This window comes from Monodelphis domestica, chromosome 5 (assembly GCF_027887165.1).
Source record: "Monodelphis domestica isolate mMonDom1 chromosome 5, mMonDom1.pri, whole genome shotgun sequence".
NCBI lineage: Eukaryota > Metazoa > Chordata > Mammalia > Didelphimorphia > Didelphidae > Monodelphis > Monodelphis domestica.
In genome coordinates this window covers 201504410-201519064 of record NC_077231.1, presented here as the reverse complement: position 1 = coordinate 201519064, position 14655 = coordinate 201504410, and the positions used below count along the sequence as shown (strand labels likewise).

At 43.2% G+C, this 14655-nt stretch overlaps 1 protein-coding gene across 11 annotated transcripts in view; it reads right to left on the bottom strand.

Annotated features, from left to right (window-relative positions):
* Positions 1-7827: 7827 nt before the first annotated feature.
* AHCYL2 (adenosylhomocysteinase like 2) overlaps positions 7828-14655 on the bottom strand; it is a 156459-nt gene continuing 149631 nt past the window's right edge. For 8 of the 11 annotated variants that reach the window (XM_007504287.3, XM_007504288.3, XM_007504293.3 and 5 more), the window contains 4 exons: positions 12928-12996; positions 12745-12823; positions 11375-11495; positions 7828-10984 (listed from right to left, as the gene is read on the bottom strand). In XM_007504287.3, the coding sequence (XP_007504349.2) occupies positions 10978-10984; positions 11375-11495; positions 12745-12823; positions 12928-12996 (276 nt within the window). In that variant the 3' untranslated portion in view covers positions 7828-10977. Of the gene's footprint in view, positions 10985-11370; positions 11496-12744; positions 12824-12927; positions 12997-14655 lie in introns of those variants that run through there. The other 3 variants (XM_007504289.3, XM_007504290.3, XM_007504297.3) reach the window with 1 other exon arrangement.

Genomic DNA, 14655 nt, shown 5'->3' with positions numbered 1-14655 from the left:
TCCATGCCTTTCGGTCCTTCAGTGTGGATGCAGCCAGATCCTGTGTTAACCTCACTGTGTTTCCATGGTATCTGAAATGGCTTCTTCTTGGCAGCTTGTAATATCTTTTCTTTCATCTGATTGTTTTTGAATTTGGTGTTGTCAGTTGGGGATTAAATACAGGGGGTGGATTCTTTCAATCTCCACTTTCCCCTCTTGTTCTAGGATCTCGGGACAGTTTTCCTGGATAATTTCCTCTAGTATTATGTCCAGGCTTTTTCTTTTGTCGTGGTCTTCTGGTAGTCCAATTATTCTTAAATTGTCTCTTCTTGAACAATTTTCTAAATCGTCTGTTTTGTGAATGAGATGCTTCACATTTTCCTCAATTTTTTCATTCTTTTTGTTTTGTTTTATAGTGTCCTGTTGCCTTGTGAGGTCACTTGATTCTAGTTGTTGTATTCTGGTTCTTAAGGATTGGATTTCATCTCTGGTTTTTTGGTCATTTTTTTTCCTTCTGGTCTGATTTTCTTCTTGGAAGATCATCATTCATCCTCTTTACCTCATCTTTCATCTCCTTTGCCTCATCTTTCATCTCCTTTGCCTCATTTTCCAGCTGGTTGATTTTGGCTTTCAAGACATTATTTTCTTGTTTTAGTTCAAGTGCCTCTGTTTCCAGATGACTTATCTTAATTTTTAAGTTCTTTCCCCAATTGTCTTCAGCCTCTCTTAGTTGTGTTTTGAGTTCTTCCACAGCCTGTATCCAATTCGCTGAGATTTCTGGTTTATCGTTTGCTGATCTCTCCCACTCTGTTCCATTTGCTGAGTAGTAGCTGTCTATTATAATTTCTTTCTTCTTTTTCTGTTGTTTGCTCAAATTCACCCCTTCTTTACTCCCCGTATTTGTCTGTGCTCTTGTTCCTCTCATTTTCTTTGTTTTTTGGGGACTTCTATCAGTCTCCCCTCTTGGAGCTTTAACAGAAGATCTCTTATTGTAGTCTCTGGGGGAGGGTTATTGGGGGTTTGAGCTTCCCTGTCCTCTGGAGGCTTTTGATTGGCTTAAAGTCCAGCAGTCAATGAGAATGGGTTGGGAGCCTGGGCTTCCCTGCCTTCTGGAGACTTTTGATGGGATTAGATTCAGCTGGTTCTTTCAGAAGACTCGGCTCTCTAAGGGGGGAGGTCGTGGCCTCCCTGGGCTCTGAGGGCTCCTGATGGGGTTAGGTTCAGCTTGTTTGTACTGAATGAGCCCTGAAGCAAAAAAAAGAAAAAGAAAAAAGAAAAAAAAAACCAACCTCCTCCTCCACAGTCTGTGTTGAATGCCCGGACACTGGCCCAGGTTACTTTCAAGGTAAGCTGTTCAGAGCAACCCCTTTGCTGGCCCTAAGGTCTCTCTTCTTTCAGTAGCTCTGAGGGCTCCTGATGGGATGGGGTTCAGCTGGTGCCCTAAGGCTGGGACCTCCCTTGAGACTCAGTTGGAAGGACCCACCCAGGGGGCTACAGGCTTCCCCCTTCTCTCTACGTTTCCCTGCCGTCTGTGTTGGGTGTCCCGGAGACTGGCTCAGGTTGCTTTCAAGGTGAGTCCTTCAAAATAGCCAGCCCTGGGGCTCTTTTGCCGACCCTGAAATTCCCGCTGCTGCCGTGGGCTCAGCACTCTGGGTTGGGGGGGATGGGTCCTGGGACCTTCCTTCTGCCTGCCCCTTAGATCTGAGTGATCTAGGGTTTTGGCTTTTGGGGGGCCGTACCTTTTGATCCAGGTCTGGGAGGAGGGTTCCCCAGGTCTGTCCTGTTGTTCAGCTTGAATTTCGGTGTCCTAGGAGCTCTCAGTTTGCAATTGGTAAGGAAGGGTTTCTGAGGTCTGAACTTTCGCAGCTTCTAAGCCTCCATCTTGACCGGAAGTCCTCTCTCTCTTAAATAGAAAGGAAAGCTAGTTTTCCTAGTGAAAAGAGCACTGGACTTGGAAGTTGGAAAGCCTGGGTTTGAGTCCCAGGTTTTCCATGAACTCATTGTGTGAACTTCAATAAGGCATTTTGCATCTCTTGGTAGGTTTAGATTTCAGAACCTGGGTTTTAATCCCACCTTTGCTAACCTTGAACAACCTTATTTGGGAAACAAATAACTTCTGTAAAATGAGATTGGACTAAAAGACCTCTGCAATCCCTTCCTGTTCTAGATCCTACTAAGCATCTTACAGGCTTAGCTTCTTTATTTGCTAAATTGCACTACCTTTTGCACTTGAAGAAACTTGCCTGATTTGAATCAAGGTCCTCCTAACTCCAGACCTGGTACTTTGTCCACTGTACTACCTAGATATCTCTATAAAGTTCTTTAGAAATTTTGTCGATTCTGTTTTTCCAGAAAGGTAGAGAAGAGATCAGATGCAAGGGCCCTCAAACATATGTCCATCTGCTCTTACTTATTATGGACCCAATATAGATAATACTTACCATGCTGGGTCCTGGGGATGGTGGGGGGAAGGAGGAAGAAGGAGAGCTGCCCAGAAGTGGAGCCTGGGGCTGAGAGAAGGGAAGGCTAAATTAGGAAGTCCTAATCTCCTAGCAGGGAGAACCGAGACCACAAACTCTAGTTATAGGTGTTAGTTCAGATTCAACATTTTTTAGTTTGCCAATGAAGAATTGTGATACCAAGAGATATCCAGGATGACTGTGGCACCTTATGGACATCTAGGGATTGATCACACATTGTCTGGCCTCTTATCCATCTACTTTGATGATCCTGCGCTGTTGCTATACAACGTTTTAGATCAGTATTCCTACTAGATAAGGTCTTTGAGCACAAGCATCAGACCTTCATTACTATTGTGCTCAAATGATTAGTAGTACTAGCCTGAAGTGTAAGCAGGTGCTTTCTAAATTACATGGACATTGCAAAGTCAGAGGTTAGGGGATGCAGGTGGAATAGTTACAGGAGTTAGGCCATGGCTTCATTCAGCTTCATTAGTACTTAGGCTGAGATAATTGGTATAGAGGTGGTTTGATTGGCACTCTAAGATCACTTTATAAAACTGACAGGCCTCAACCCCAGTGAGCTAGGGGATGGGGGTGGGGGAAGGAGAAGGAGGAGGAGTAGGTGTCTGTCCCAGTCATGTGAAGACTTCCTTCAATAGAAAAGACAAAGAGAATAATTTGTTCCAATGGCAGCCACAAAGATGGTGCACTGTGGAGAGTTTAGTGCTTGGTTAGATGTCAAAGAAGTCAAGGATATCCATTGCATCCTGAGCTATCAGCAGACATCCTGACTTCTGTCTTGCCACTGAACTTCAATGACTGGAAGAGAGAGAGGTTCATAACTTTATGGAACTCTGCCTCATACTCATGAATCAAAAGATATCACTAGTGATACCATTTTGGTCCTCTTCCAGTACAAAGGACAACAATCATAAAAGGATAAGGCATAGAAAGTGCTGGAGTGAGTTATTGTTGGAAATCAGATCCAGACTTGTAAATCTTGAAATCTCTCAGACTTGTGAATGTTAAAAATTTCCCCATTGGGGAATTCTTAATTGGAACAAATTCCCTACTGAGAAACATTCCCCATTTTGATGTGAGAACTCGCCAGGATCAGAAATGGGAGGACCTCTACTCCAACTGTACTTAAGACTGCTTTAGGGGAGAAAACTCCTTGCTATGGGAGGACCCCTACTCTACCGTACTTAAGATTGCTTTAGGAGAGAAAACTCCTTGCTAAACAATGAAAGTACTTGGACCCATGCTTATAATAAGGCAAGGAGTTCTTTGAGCCAGGCCTGTTTTTAGAATTAATACAATGGGATGCTAGGTACCTAAAAGGGTCGGGCAAGTTTTCTCTTGATGAGATTAGTTGACTCAGCTGTGTTTTCTCTATTTCAGACATACTGAGGAGATTGGTCGACACAGCAGCATTTTTCTGATTCAGACATACTGAGGAGATTGGTCGTCTTAGCAGGAATTTAGATGGGCAGTCCTTTGGAAAGCGTCTACAGTGATTGGTAGATGTAGGGACTTCGGGGAGGTGACATGGGAGAAAAACCTCTATATAAGAAAAAGCAGATATCCTTATGGAGAAATCCTTTTGGAGGAATTCCTTTTGGAGGATCTCTGATGAGGACCACTTGGGAAGAATCTCTTGAGAGAGGCTCTGGAGAAGGGAAGCTCTTGGAGGACAATCTCTAAGGAGGTCTCGCTGGAGCTCCTCTAAGGGGACTCTGTCCCTCTGGAGGTTCTGGAGAGAGGCCCTTTGGAACAGTCTCTGGCTGGAAGGCTCTCTGGTGAAGTCAGCTGAGATGGAGCTGGCCTGGTATCACTAGAATCCTTGCTTAGGCAGACCTTGTGGTGAGTGTTAAAAGACTGACTGACTGATTCTCTCTCTTAACTCAGGTCTAGGCCATATTGGCTTGAGGCCCTTCATAATTATTCCTTTCCTACTCTTTCTCTAATTCCTCATTATATTATTAATTAAAAATCTCTATAAAACCCAGTTGACTTGGGTATTTGAATAATTGGGAATATTTCCCTGGCGACTACCTTATATTTGATTTAAAAACCAAGATACTGTAGTGAAACATATTTGCTGCAGTCAAATTTACTCACCCTCTCTTATATCTATCACAATTTATATCTTCCACCATTTTAACTCACTACAGTTTAAGACCTCAACTATTTTAAATCTCACAGACTCCCTATTACTGTTACCTACAGAACTTTCAAGATTTTGAGGGATAGACTCTGCTTCTAAGGTGGAGAAATAGTTAGCCTGGAACCAAGTCTTGATTCAGTTAATTGTGAAGGTGGTAGGGATCTAAGTAGCCAGATAACAAACTATCCCTGATTAAGAATTCTGTCCACAATATTTCTGACTAGCAGTCAACCAGTCTTTGCTTGAATGTTTTCATTGAGGACAACTATCATGTTTCCTTGAATCTTCTTTTTCTAGGTTAAATGTCCCTACTTCCCTTACTTGATTTTCATATAGCATCAGCTACCAAGAGGTCCATAGCTTCCTGGTCACCTTCTTCTAGATTATCAGTTATTCCTGAATTAGGGTGCCTAGAAGGAAATAATCAATCAGTAAACATACTTAGCAATAGAACACAAAATATTTTGGATATTATCTGACTAGGGCAGAATACAATAGCTTTAGTTCTGCACTACAATGGCACAGTAGATAGAGTTCTGGGCCAGGGAGGTATGTCAAATCCAGCCTTAGGCACTTACTAGTTGGATGACTCAGGGCATGTCACTTAATGCCTCAGTTTCTTCATCTGTAAAATGATCTGGAGATGAAAATGGTAAACCACTCTGGGACCTTTGCCAAAAGGGATCACAAAAAGTTGGCCATGACTGAACAACAGCAAAATCACACTAACTTTTTAAATTGCTAAATGTCACTTTGTTGAGTGGTAGAAATATTGTGGATAGGGATCTGGCCTCCACGCTAGGAGGTCCTATCTCTGATATATACTGACTGTGTGATCCTGGACAAATTACCTCTAGGTCAATTGCAGAGAAGGTGCCTTGATAGACAAAGAGTCTTTTGCCAAGTGAAACCACAGGTCTAATACCTATTCCCTATCATACCATTGACATTTTAATGTATAGTCCACTAAAACCTCCAGTTCTTTTAAGGAAAACATTAAAAAATTTTTGATCTTTTGGGTTCACAACAAACTGGATCCTACTTCCCCTACCCTTTCTCCTACTCCCTCTCAGGGAATCCCTTCCAGCTTTTTCTCAAATAAATTTATAGTTAGCCATATCTAAATTTGTGATGTTATAGTCCTTTTGGAGCCTGTTATCAGATGAATTAGCTGGGTTTTTTTTTCTTCCCAATATAAAAAATGCATGGCATCAAGCTCAGATTTCTTGGGAATTCCACTAAATAATTTTCAAATTGACTTAATATCATTTGGAATAATGTCACGCAAGCTAAGAAGGGGATCCAGGAGAAAAGAGATCATTACAGTTTGCTTTCATCTCCTTCTTCCCTAAAGTGTAGCTTTGGAGAAGACTTTGAGCTCAGCCTAGAATTAGTACAAATAGTTGAGTTCATTCTATCAATTGGCCTTCAGTCTGGATGTGTGAACTTTAGATTACTCCACCCTACTTAGTCTAACAAAAACAGGAATGTCTACACCCATACTTAAGGATTACGTATTGAGGAGGATGGACTATGACAGACATGTGCTAGCAAATGACAAATCAGAAACAACTGACAGACCTCTGGGCTGTCCTAGGTCAAGCTTAAGCTACCATTGGTACATGTGAGATGCAGGAAAGTGATGTAAAATCCGTCTATATATTTTGTGTCACTTCCTCTCTCCGGCCTTTGTTTTTTGGCTGAGAGGTGGCTCTGGTGGCAGCTTGCTGAGCATTTCGGCATCTTGGCGTGGTGGCAGCTATTGTCCGGTTTTGGCAGTGAGTTTTCCTTGATACTATATTGGGAGAAGCTGAGTAGCCTAGTTCAGGTGAGGCATCTTCACTGAGCTCTCTCGGAGTTTAGGCTGATTCTTTTCTCCTTTACCTTCCAAACACTATACTCTTAGAAAAGCCTCTAATCTTCTTCCAATACCTCATGGCGGAGGTCTTTGAACTCCCTCTGGCACAGGCCAGGCAGGAGAAATCCTACATACGCCTTCTTCTCTCTCTTCTCCTTAATGCCTTCCCTCTATATTAATTAAAATCACCATAAATTTCCAAACTGACTTGGATATTTTATTTGGGATTTTCTCTGGTGACCAAATTAATTTAGATTAGGTCACAACCCTAAAATTATCCTTACAGATGGAAGGAAACAATGATGACAGGGATTATGAATGAGAAGATCTAAGGATGAAAATAATCATCTTGTGGGCATGGCATGGAGTAAGTTACAGGCTTACCACAAAAATATGCTCACCTTGACCATACATCTGCTTCTGCCTCAATGACATGCGTAACAGGCAGTTAAGTATTTTATATGATACTGGTTTAGAGAGAAAAATTCCTTGGATTTCTCCCATCACATTCCCAGATTCTTTTCCCTCATTAGGCTTCATTTTAATTAAAATCAAATTTGGCAAATACCTACCAAATGTAAGGCATTGTGCTAAACCTGGGAAAACAATGTTGAAAAATGCCAGTCTTGACCTTCAGAGTGATTATAATCTAAAAGGAGGATATGACTTGTACATTTAAATAGTAGAACATAAAAGCAAAGAACAGATCGAGACCAAGGACTCTAAGAAAATGTGAGGCAGAAGACAGAATTTTAGCTGGGTGTTGAGCAATGGTTTCCCTTTTGGTTTTATGCCCCAGGGATATTGGCCCTCTTCTTCCAGTTGGAAGAGGGAACCCTGACCACAACCCCTAGAGCAGTGATTGTGAACCTATGGAATGTTGGCCCAAAAGGGCACAGGAGCCCTCTCTATGGGCACACCTGCAGTTCCCTGCCAGAGTTTGTCACTAGAAAGCCAGAGGGCCTCCCCTCTTCATGTGCCTGAGGACATTTCTCATTTCCCCTGACCTCTGCCCAACAGCCGAATGGGAGCACTTCCTCCCTCCCCTGACTGGAGTAAGAGATGGGACATGTCACTTGTCACTCATGGGGGAAAGGGAGGGGGAAGATGTGGGGAGGTGTGATAGGCATGGTACTTGGTTGGAAGGGTGGGACAGGGGCAGGACCTGGCACTCCATCTGTAAAAGGTTCATCATTACTGCCCTAGAGTTTTGAATTCTAAAAAAGAAAGAGGCGGTGACATAGGCTGGTATAATTTGGCCCAACTTTTGGCTTTTCAATTTTCTGCCCAGATTCAGGGTTTCTCCCTCACTTTCTAACCAGATTTCTAGTTGACACAGTGAATGCACTCAGAGGACTAAATCAATTTAAGAACATTTTATTTGTGTTTTGAGATTACAGAATAGTTATTGCTGATCTAATACAATCACTTAGACATGAAGATTTCCAACAGTCTTTTGGAATGGTAGATCCTCAGAGATTTTATTTCTTTTTAGTAGAATGACAATAAGAATTAGATGATTATTTTATGTGATATATATGTATCTATCTATCTATCTATATATTTAGTTCAGAATTGAATGACTTGTCCACAGATAATTTGCTGGTGTTGCCTATTTTCCTTTCCTAATTCTTTTAATTAAAAAGCTTTATGCAACAATGCATTTTGATTTCTTTTTAAAAATCATGACAGAGTTAATGCTGAGACAACCATAGGAGCATAGCAGCAATTCTCGATCTGTTGAGGGAGAAGCCAGCAGCAGAAAAAGCTTTAGAGGAGTGCATGGCTATGGAGAGCTGTGCTCAGAAGTGGGAGGGGAGGTGGGATATTCAGTTTTGCTTTTTCTTATTAAAAAAAAATAAATATCTACATAGAAGTTAAAAGAAGGGTTGAGAATCGATAAGTTCAATGATGAGAGCAGCACCTCCAACATGCTTGAGCCAGACACAGAGCAAGTAACTCTTTCCCCTGTTCCCAGATAACTAGGCTGTGCACCTGAAACAATGATCTGATAGAGGTCCCAAACTCAAGGCAGACAACAAAGGGTGCTCCCAAACCTGAAACTAAGGGCACCTGTTCTTGGCTCCTATCTGGGGCTAATGGGTCAGGGCTCCAGGAGATATTGAGAGAGGCTTTTTAAAACTCAGACTACTCCAGATGACAGCATTAGCCACTTAACCTGGGAACCTAGGGCACCACTGTACTCATCTAAAGTAATGTATAACACAAAGGGCTTCCTTAACAAAGATGGCTAGTCCATGATCTTTATGTTCAAGGTACAAGGCTCCACAAGGAGCCAGGCCCTGGAGAACAGTAGACTAGAATTAGACTGGGGCTTCTGATTCAAGGAATATCGGAGTCCAAGGTACCTGACAGATGGAATCTGCTCTGTCTGGGAGAACCAGGGGACCAATAAGTACCTAAAAAACACAGAAACAAGTAGAGGAGATGGGGTATAGGGAACAGGAGAGAAGGAACCATCTGCTGAAGAATCTAGACATTTTTTATGATCTTCCTTAGAGGGAAATGCAATAAAGTTCAGAGGGGATACCCTAAAGTACCAAAAGCATAAAGTGGGATTTCTCTAAAAATTGCTAATATCACCCTGAAGGACCAGGGTTTGTGGATTATAACCAAATAAATTTATTTTACTGCAGTGAATGATCACTTGACTAAGCTTCTCCTCTCCATATGCCCAAAGGTAAGGTCACTTCCAGGCTGGCCCTGAGGGTAAAAGATGAAGACTAGGTAAGTCCTGAAGGGATGGAGTAGGGCAAGAGAACTAGGTTAGTGTAGCCCTGGGAAAGCTGACCCGGGTCAAATCTGATCTGAAGGAACAGAAGTAGTCCCGATGAATTCTAAAACCAAACTGATTGTTTATGGTCATTTTTGGAGAGGACTGAAGTTCTCAAATAGTCAAAGACAGCTGGGGACACCTTAGATCCACCATAACACTGACATTAATCCTACCTGGTTCCTTCAGACTAACCAGACCCTTGCAAGGCCCACCCTAGTCCAGACTAGTAACAGCACTGGACATTTCTAGGGAAGAACCAAAGCTGAACCTGCCAATGGAATGAGTTACGGAGTCCCATGATAAAGTCTACTTGATATTGGGGTTGCCCCAGAAATTGCTCCTAGATGACAGGCAACAGGATTCTTAGAGTTAACAGGTGAATGGGGATGGGAAAAAGAGAAGGAAGAGGCCAGGCAGAGAAGAAAGGACACAAGTCTGAGAGCAGAGAAACTGGATTTGGCTCCATCAGTGATAATGGCCATAAGGATAAATGTTTGATGAAGAAAAACTAACCAAACTAGCTGTTATCCCCTGGACACAGATGACCAGTGATACTTATAAATAGCTCGGCCAGTTAATCAAACTGAAAATCCCCCAGGAGACAGAAACTCCTAGCCCCTTTAGAAAGTCCCATATTTTCTAAGCTGCAGGTCTGAGAGCCTGGGAGTCCATTTCTGAACTTCAAACATACTTTAGCTGCCTGAGGAATGCATATTCTTTCCTTTCTCAATCTCAGAGGCAATTCTGGGCAGCAGCAGGAAGAAAGGGAGAAACGGTCTTCCAAATTCTTCTCAGAGATCATTCCAATTTTGCCTAGAGGGGCTTCCTGAGATGCTATCCAACCATATGGCATAAGAACAGTGACAGACCCTCATGGATTTGGTTCCCACTTCCTGAGCAGAGCTTTGGTTGATTTGGAAAGCTGGTTTAAAAAAAAAGATCCAAGCAATACCAGAGCTGCTGAGAAAGTCATGGAGGCACAGTCTCCTGAGAATCAATGTCCAAATGGTCACAAACATATTAGAAAGAGTCTTAGATAAGGAAGGGGACCCCCAGTAGAGGCAGGTAGAGCTGAATTTTTGTGGGGTTCACTGAAGCTGTCACCCTTCCCTCTCAATAGCTTTTTCAGAGAAGGCAGTGATAGTGCTGGCCAAGGCTGAGGCACTGGGGCCATGCTGATTAAGTGGCTTTCCAGAGGCCTGACCTGGGGAAGGATAAGAGGGTCAGCTACTGAAGATCTGTCACACCCCCCCCCCCCAAGTCCCTAAGGAACAAAGACTCTGGAATCCCTGAATGATAAAAGTACCCTGGACAACAGACACATGGCCATCACAAAAAATTAAAAACTAATGGAGAATGATGCTGAAGATGCAGGGGGTGGGGGAGTGAGGAGATTCCCCACACCCTTCCTTCCTTCCTTCCTTCCTTCCTTCCTTCCTTCCTTCCTTCCTTCCTTCCTTCCTTCCTTCCTTCCTCCCAGCCCATCCTCTGTGGCTCTCACAGCCCTCAGGGCAGTAACCACACCATGGGCTGAGGCTGAGGGCACAGGATTCTAGTTTTAATAAATAAATAATCTAACACATGGTCTATGGGGTGAGCATGGCTGGCAGCTCTGACCAGGGAAGCAGCTTGCTGGGTTTTGTCCTGTACAGTAGAGGAGAAAAGAATTGGGGTCCTGTTCCTTAAAACGTCTTCTGGCTTCAGTTACAGGAACTTAATATCTAGAGGGAAAAAGAAACAAGAGAAGATGAGGCTATCAGGTAGAGGGACTGCTGGGATGTGAGCAGTCTGTCTGCTTGAAGAAATGGGGAAGCAGAGACTCAATAGAGAATAGACAAAAGGATTCATCCGGAGTATCTCAAATCTTATCTGGGGAGTGTGTAACTGGCCCCTTGTCATACCAGTGAAAAAGACCCAGGCTTCTCCATACAGGGAGATGTAGACTTGGGAGCACTGGCCTGGAGGGTGCTCCCTCTCCCCACACAGGGAAAGTCTTGGATCAGTACATGCTGCAGGCGTCCCATTTGGGGATTACTGAGGCCCTAGCAGAAAAGATTAAGAATCTAGGGGTTTTCCAAAGGCCTCCCCTCCCTGCCAGGAGCCCAAGTCACCTGTAGTAGTTGGGTTTGAAGGGCCCATTCTTGTTGAGGCCCAGGTACTTGGCCTGCTCATCTGTCAGTTCAGTCAGGTGGGCATCAAAGGTGGGAAGATGAAGGCTTGCCACATACTCATCTGGAAGGGGCCCCAGAACCAGCAGCATGTAAGTTTGGATCTTTGCTTTCCAACCACCCTTTCCAACCCAATTCTAGTGATGTGGATACTTTAGTTTCTTGGGCTAAGTGAAGGATTCTCCTCTGTCCTATTATAACATTCCTCCTTACCCTCACCTCTTTTCATCTTCCTTTTACTACTCCTTAGCTGAGATACTGAGCCAAATGCTACTAGTTAAGAATTTTTGTACCTTTCTAACAGAGACAGCTATTGGGAAATAGTAGCATCTAGAGAAATGGTGGAGGTTCAGGAGCTAACAAAGGAACTGAGTCCAGAAGCTTCAGAAGGCCAAGTCTAAATGCCAGGCCTGCCTGGGACCTGAAGAATAGCTCTGAGGCATTTGGAGGCACTATAGATCTGTTTTCCCTTTTATTGAATGGAGATGATTCTAGGGAGTTTCTGGGAGGGGGGGATCACTAAGAAAGATAAAGGCTCTAAGTTCCCCACTACTCATGTACCAGGCAGGCCAGCCTATATGTCCGTATATGCTGCTCATATCATTTTGTGCCTTTACTTGGTTGTGATCAGATCACAAACTTTGTGAAGACAAAGCCTTTGTCTATAGTTCTCCACCACCTCAGAGTAGTTAAGACAGTAATATATTCTCAGCTGACTCACTAACAGCCATTGATAGGGATTGGTGGAGAAAAGGAAAAACATTTCTTGACTTACTCCTTGAGTTATATCAGGAATCTAGAAAAATATTGAATCTCTTTAGGTGTTTGAGAAAAGCTGGACATCTTTTAAAAATCAAGTTTGTTTCACCTCTAAGAACACTGATAATCACTCTGAAGCTGGAGATGAGAGCTGGGATGTTTAGTCAGAAAGGGATTTGATTTAGGACAAAGGAAGCAGAGCAGAGGAGATAGGACAAGTATCACTTAAAGGTGAACAGCAGTAGCATCTTCCTTTCCTCTTTAAGGCTGTTACAACAGAAAATGCTTTAAGTGAGAAAATGCTGTGCCTACCATAAATCCTCCCACCTCCTCTTCTCCCTTCTTTGACACCAACATGGAGGCATGCCTTGGCTTCCCTGCCATCACATGGGGCATCTAAAGGATCCAGCTAGAGCATAATTGAGGAAGCCTGTTCAGCACAAGCGCTCCCCCTTGCCAACCCACAAAGAGGAGCTTAGCTACCCACACACTGCTTCATCTCCTAACTGGAGGCTTCTTTGTCCCTGGTTGTGCTGGAAAGGGCTCGTACTTACCCATTTTCTTGGGCAGCAGGTAGACATCTTGTTTATAGCGTCCTTCAGGGGCATTGTAAAGCTCTATCAAGGCCAGAGCCTGGAAAGAAAGCAGAGGCAGTGATTCCCTGACTACTTGCACCAGGCCTGGGGTGCTATCATCTACCATCCAAGGAAGCCCATCCTTCATTCTGTTGGCCTCACCTGAGTGGTGGCAGTGATGGAGAGCACAAATGTAGGCACTGTTGAGCAGCTGAGGTTCAGCAGGCGGCCCTAGGGAGAAATGGAGATGCACAGGTGTTGTGGCAGCCTACCATACCTGTACATATGCCTTTGAAGAGTAATGGAAGGGAGGGGGCAGCTGGGTGGCTCAGTGGATTGAGAGACAGGCCTAGAGACAGAAGGTCCTGGGTTCAAATCTGTATTCAGACACTTCCTAGCTGTGTGACTCTAAGCAAGTCACTTGACTCCCATTGCCTAGCCCTTACTGTTCGTTTGCCTTGGAACCAATACATGGTATTGATTCTAAGACAAATGGTAAGGATTTTTTAAATAAATAAGAGTGATGGAAGGGATTAGCCACAGACAAGTATTTCACCACTAGTTGAGCTAAAAGGGAAAGCCTGCCACAAATATCAGCACTAGGCTGAGAGATACAATGTATACTAAAAACCAAGCCATTTGCTGATTAATTATTGTTTAGGAGCACCAATAAAATAAACCCAGGTCCAGAAATGAAGCTAAGAGGACCAAGATCTGGTCATCCTGAACCAGCTGCCTCTTTGGGCTCCAGAAACTCTGGAAAGCTTTTTTTCTTGAAAAATTGCCTTCCTACCATTCTCTTCAGTTGGTCTACTGAGTCTAAGGGGGCTCTGACTATTAGAATGGCTGCTTGTAGGGAATGGATATGCCAGAAATTCACCCCTCCCCTTTGTTTCCTGGGAAGCCTAACAACCCTTCTCCTCGACTCTGAACACTAACAGTCAAGAACAATTGCACTACTTGCTATTGTCTTCAAAATTGCTAGGTGGGCCTTCCTGAGCCAACTAGATTTGGAAGCTGACGTCAAAGCAACATCAAAGGTACAGATTTAAATATTCTGTATTCCATTCATTTTGATAGGTAACCTTATTATAGTTAGGAAAGTAGGTTCAGATGAGGGTGGGCCAAGAAAAGGAGGAGAGCCCCCAAATGTCCATGTTTCCAGATTCCAGAGGCTACAACTTAAATGTTTTTAAATTTATTTTTTAAAATGACAGCAAAATAAAGCACACAGAACTTTGGAAAATGAAGATATAGGGAAATGGCAATAACACTCCTGCTAGTTCCCTATTTCTTGCCTAGAGTATCTGGAGCAAACAGGATTTGGGTCAGATTGAAGGGGAATCAGCAAAGCAGCAGAGAGTCTAGTGTTAGTGGGCAAAAGGCATGGGGAGGGGTAAAAAGTAGAGATCACTGGTCTGGGAATACAGGGGTCAGAGATGAGAATGACAATGAGATGGACAGGGCCCAAGATTGGGAATTATCACTCTATTAACCAATAGCTATTTACTAAAACCTTCAGCATCCCTATATTAATCAGTGTTAAGGGGGCAGAGAGGTGAGATAGGAGATCAAGCCTATGGTTTTCAGAACCTGCCTAGTGTAGCCTTGGTTACGGCCAGGAATATCTATGCTTCATGTTCACTAAAACTATTTAAATCTTCCCACAAATGACATAACCACTTTAAGAGCATCTCACAAAGCAGCTTTGGTTCAATCCATTAATTCTTTCTATGGCAATAGTCATTGTGTGACTCAACTTGCAGAGTGACATGAAGAGACAGGATAATTGGTGAAAAGTGGGGAACTAAAATAGGTTCTTAATTAGCTGAATGAAAAGACCTTTCACAATTAGAAATACAAGTCATGGGTAAAGTAGTTAAATCTTTG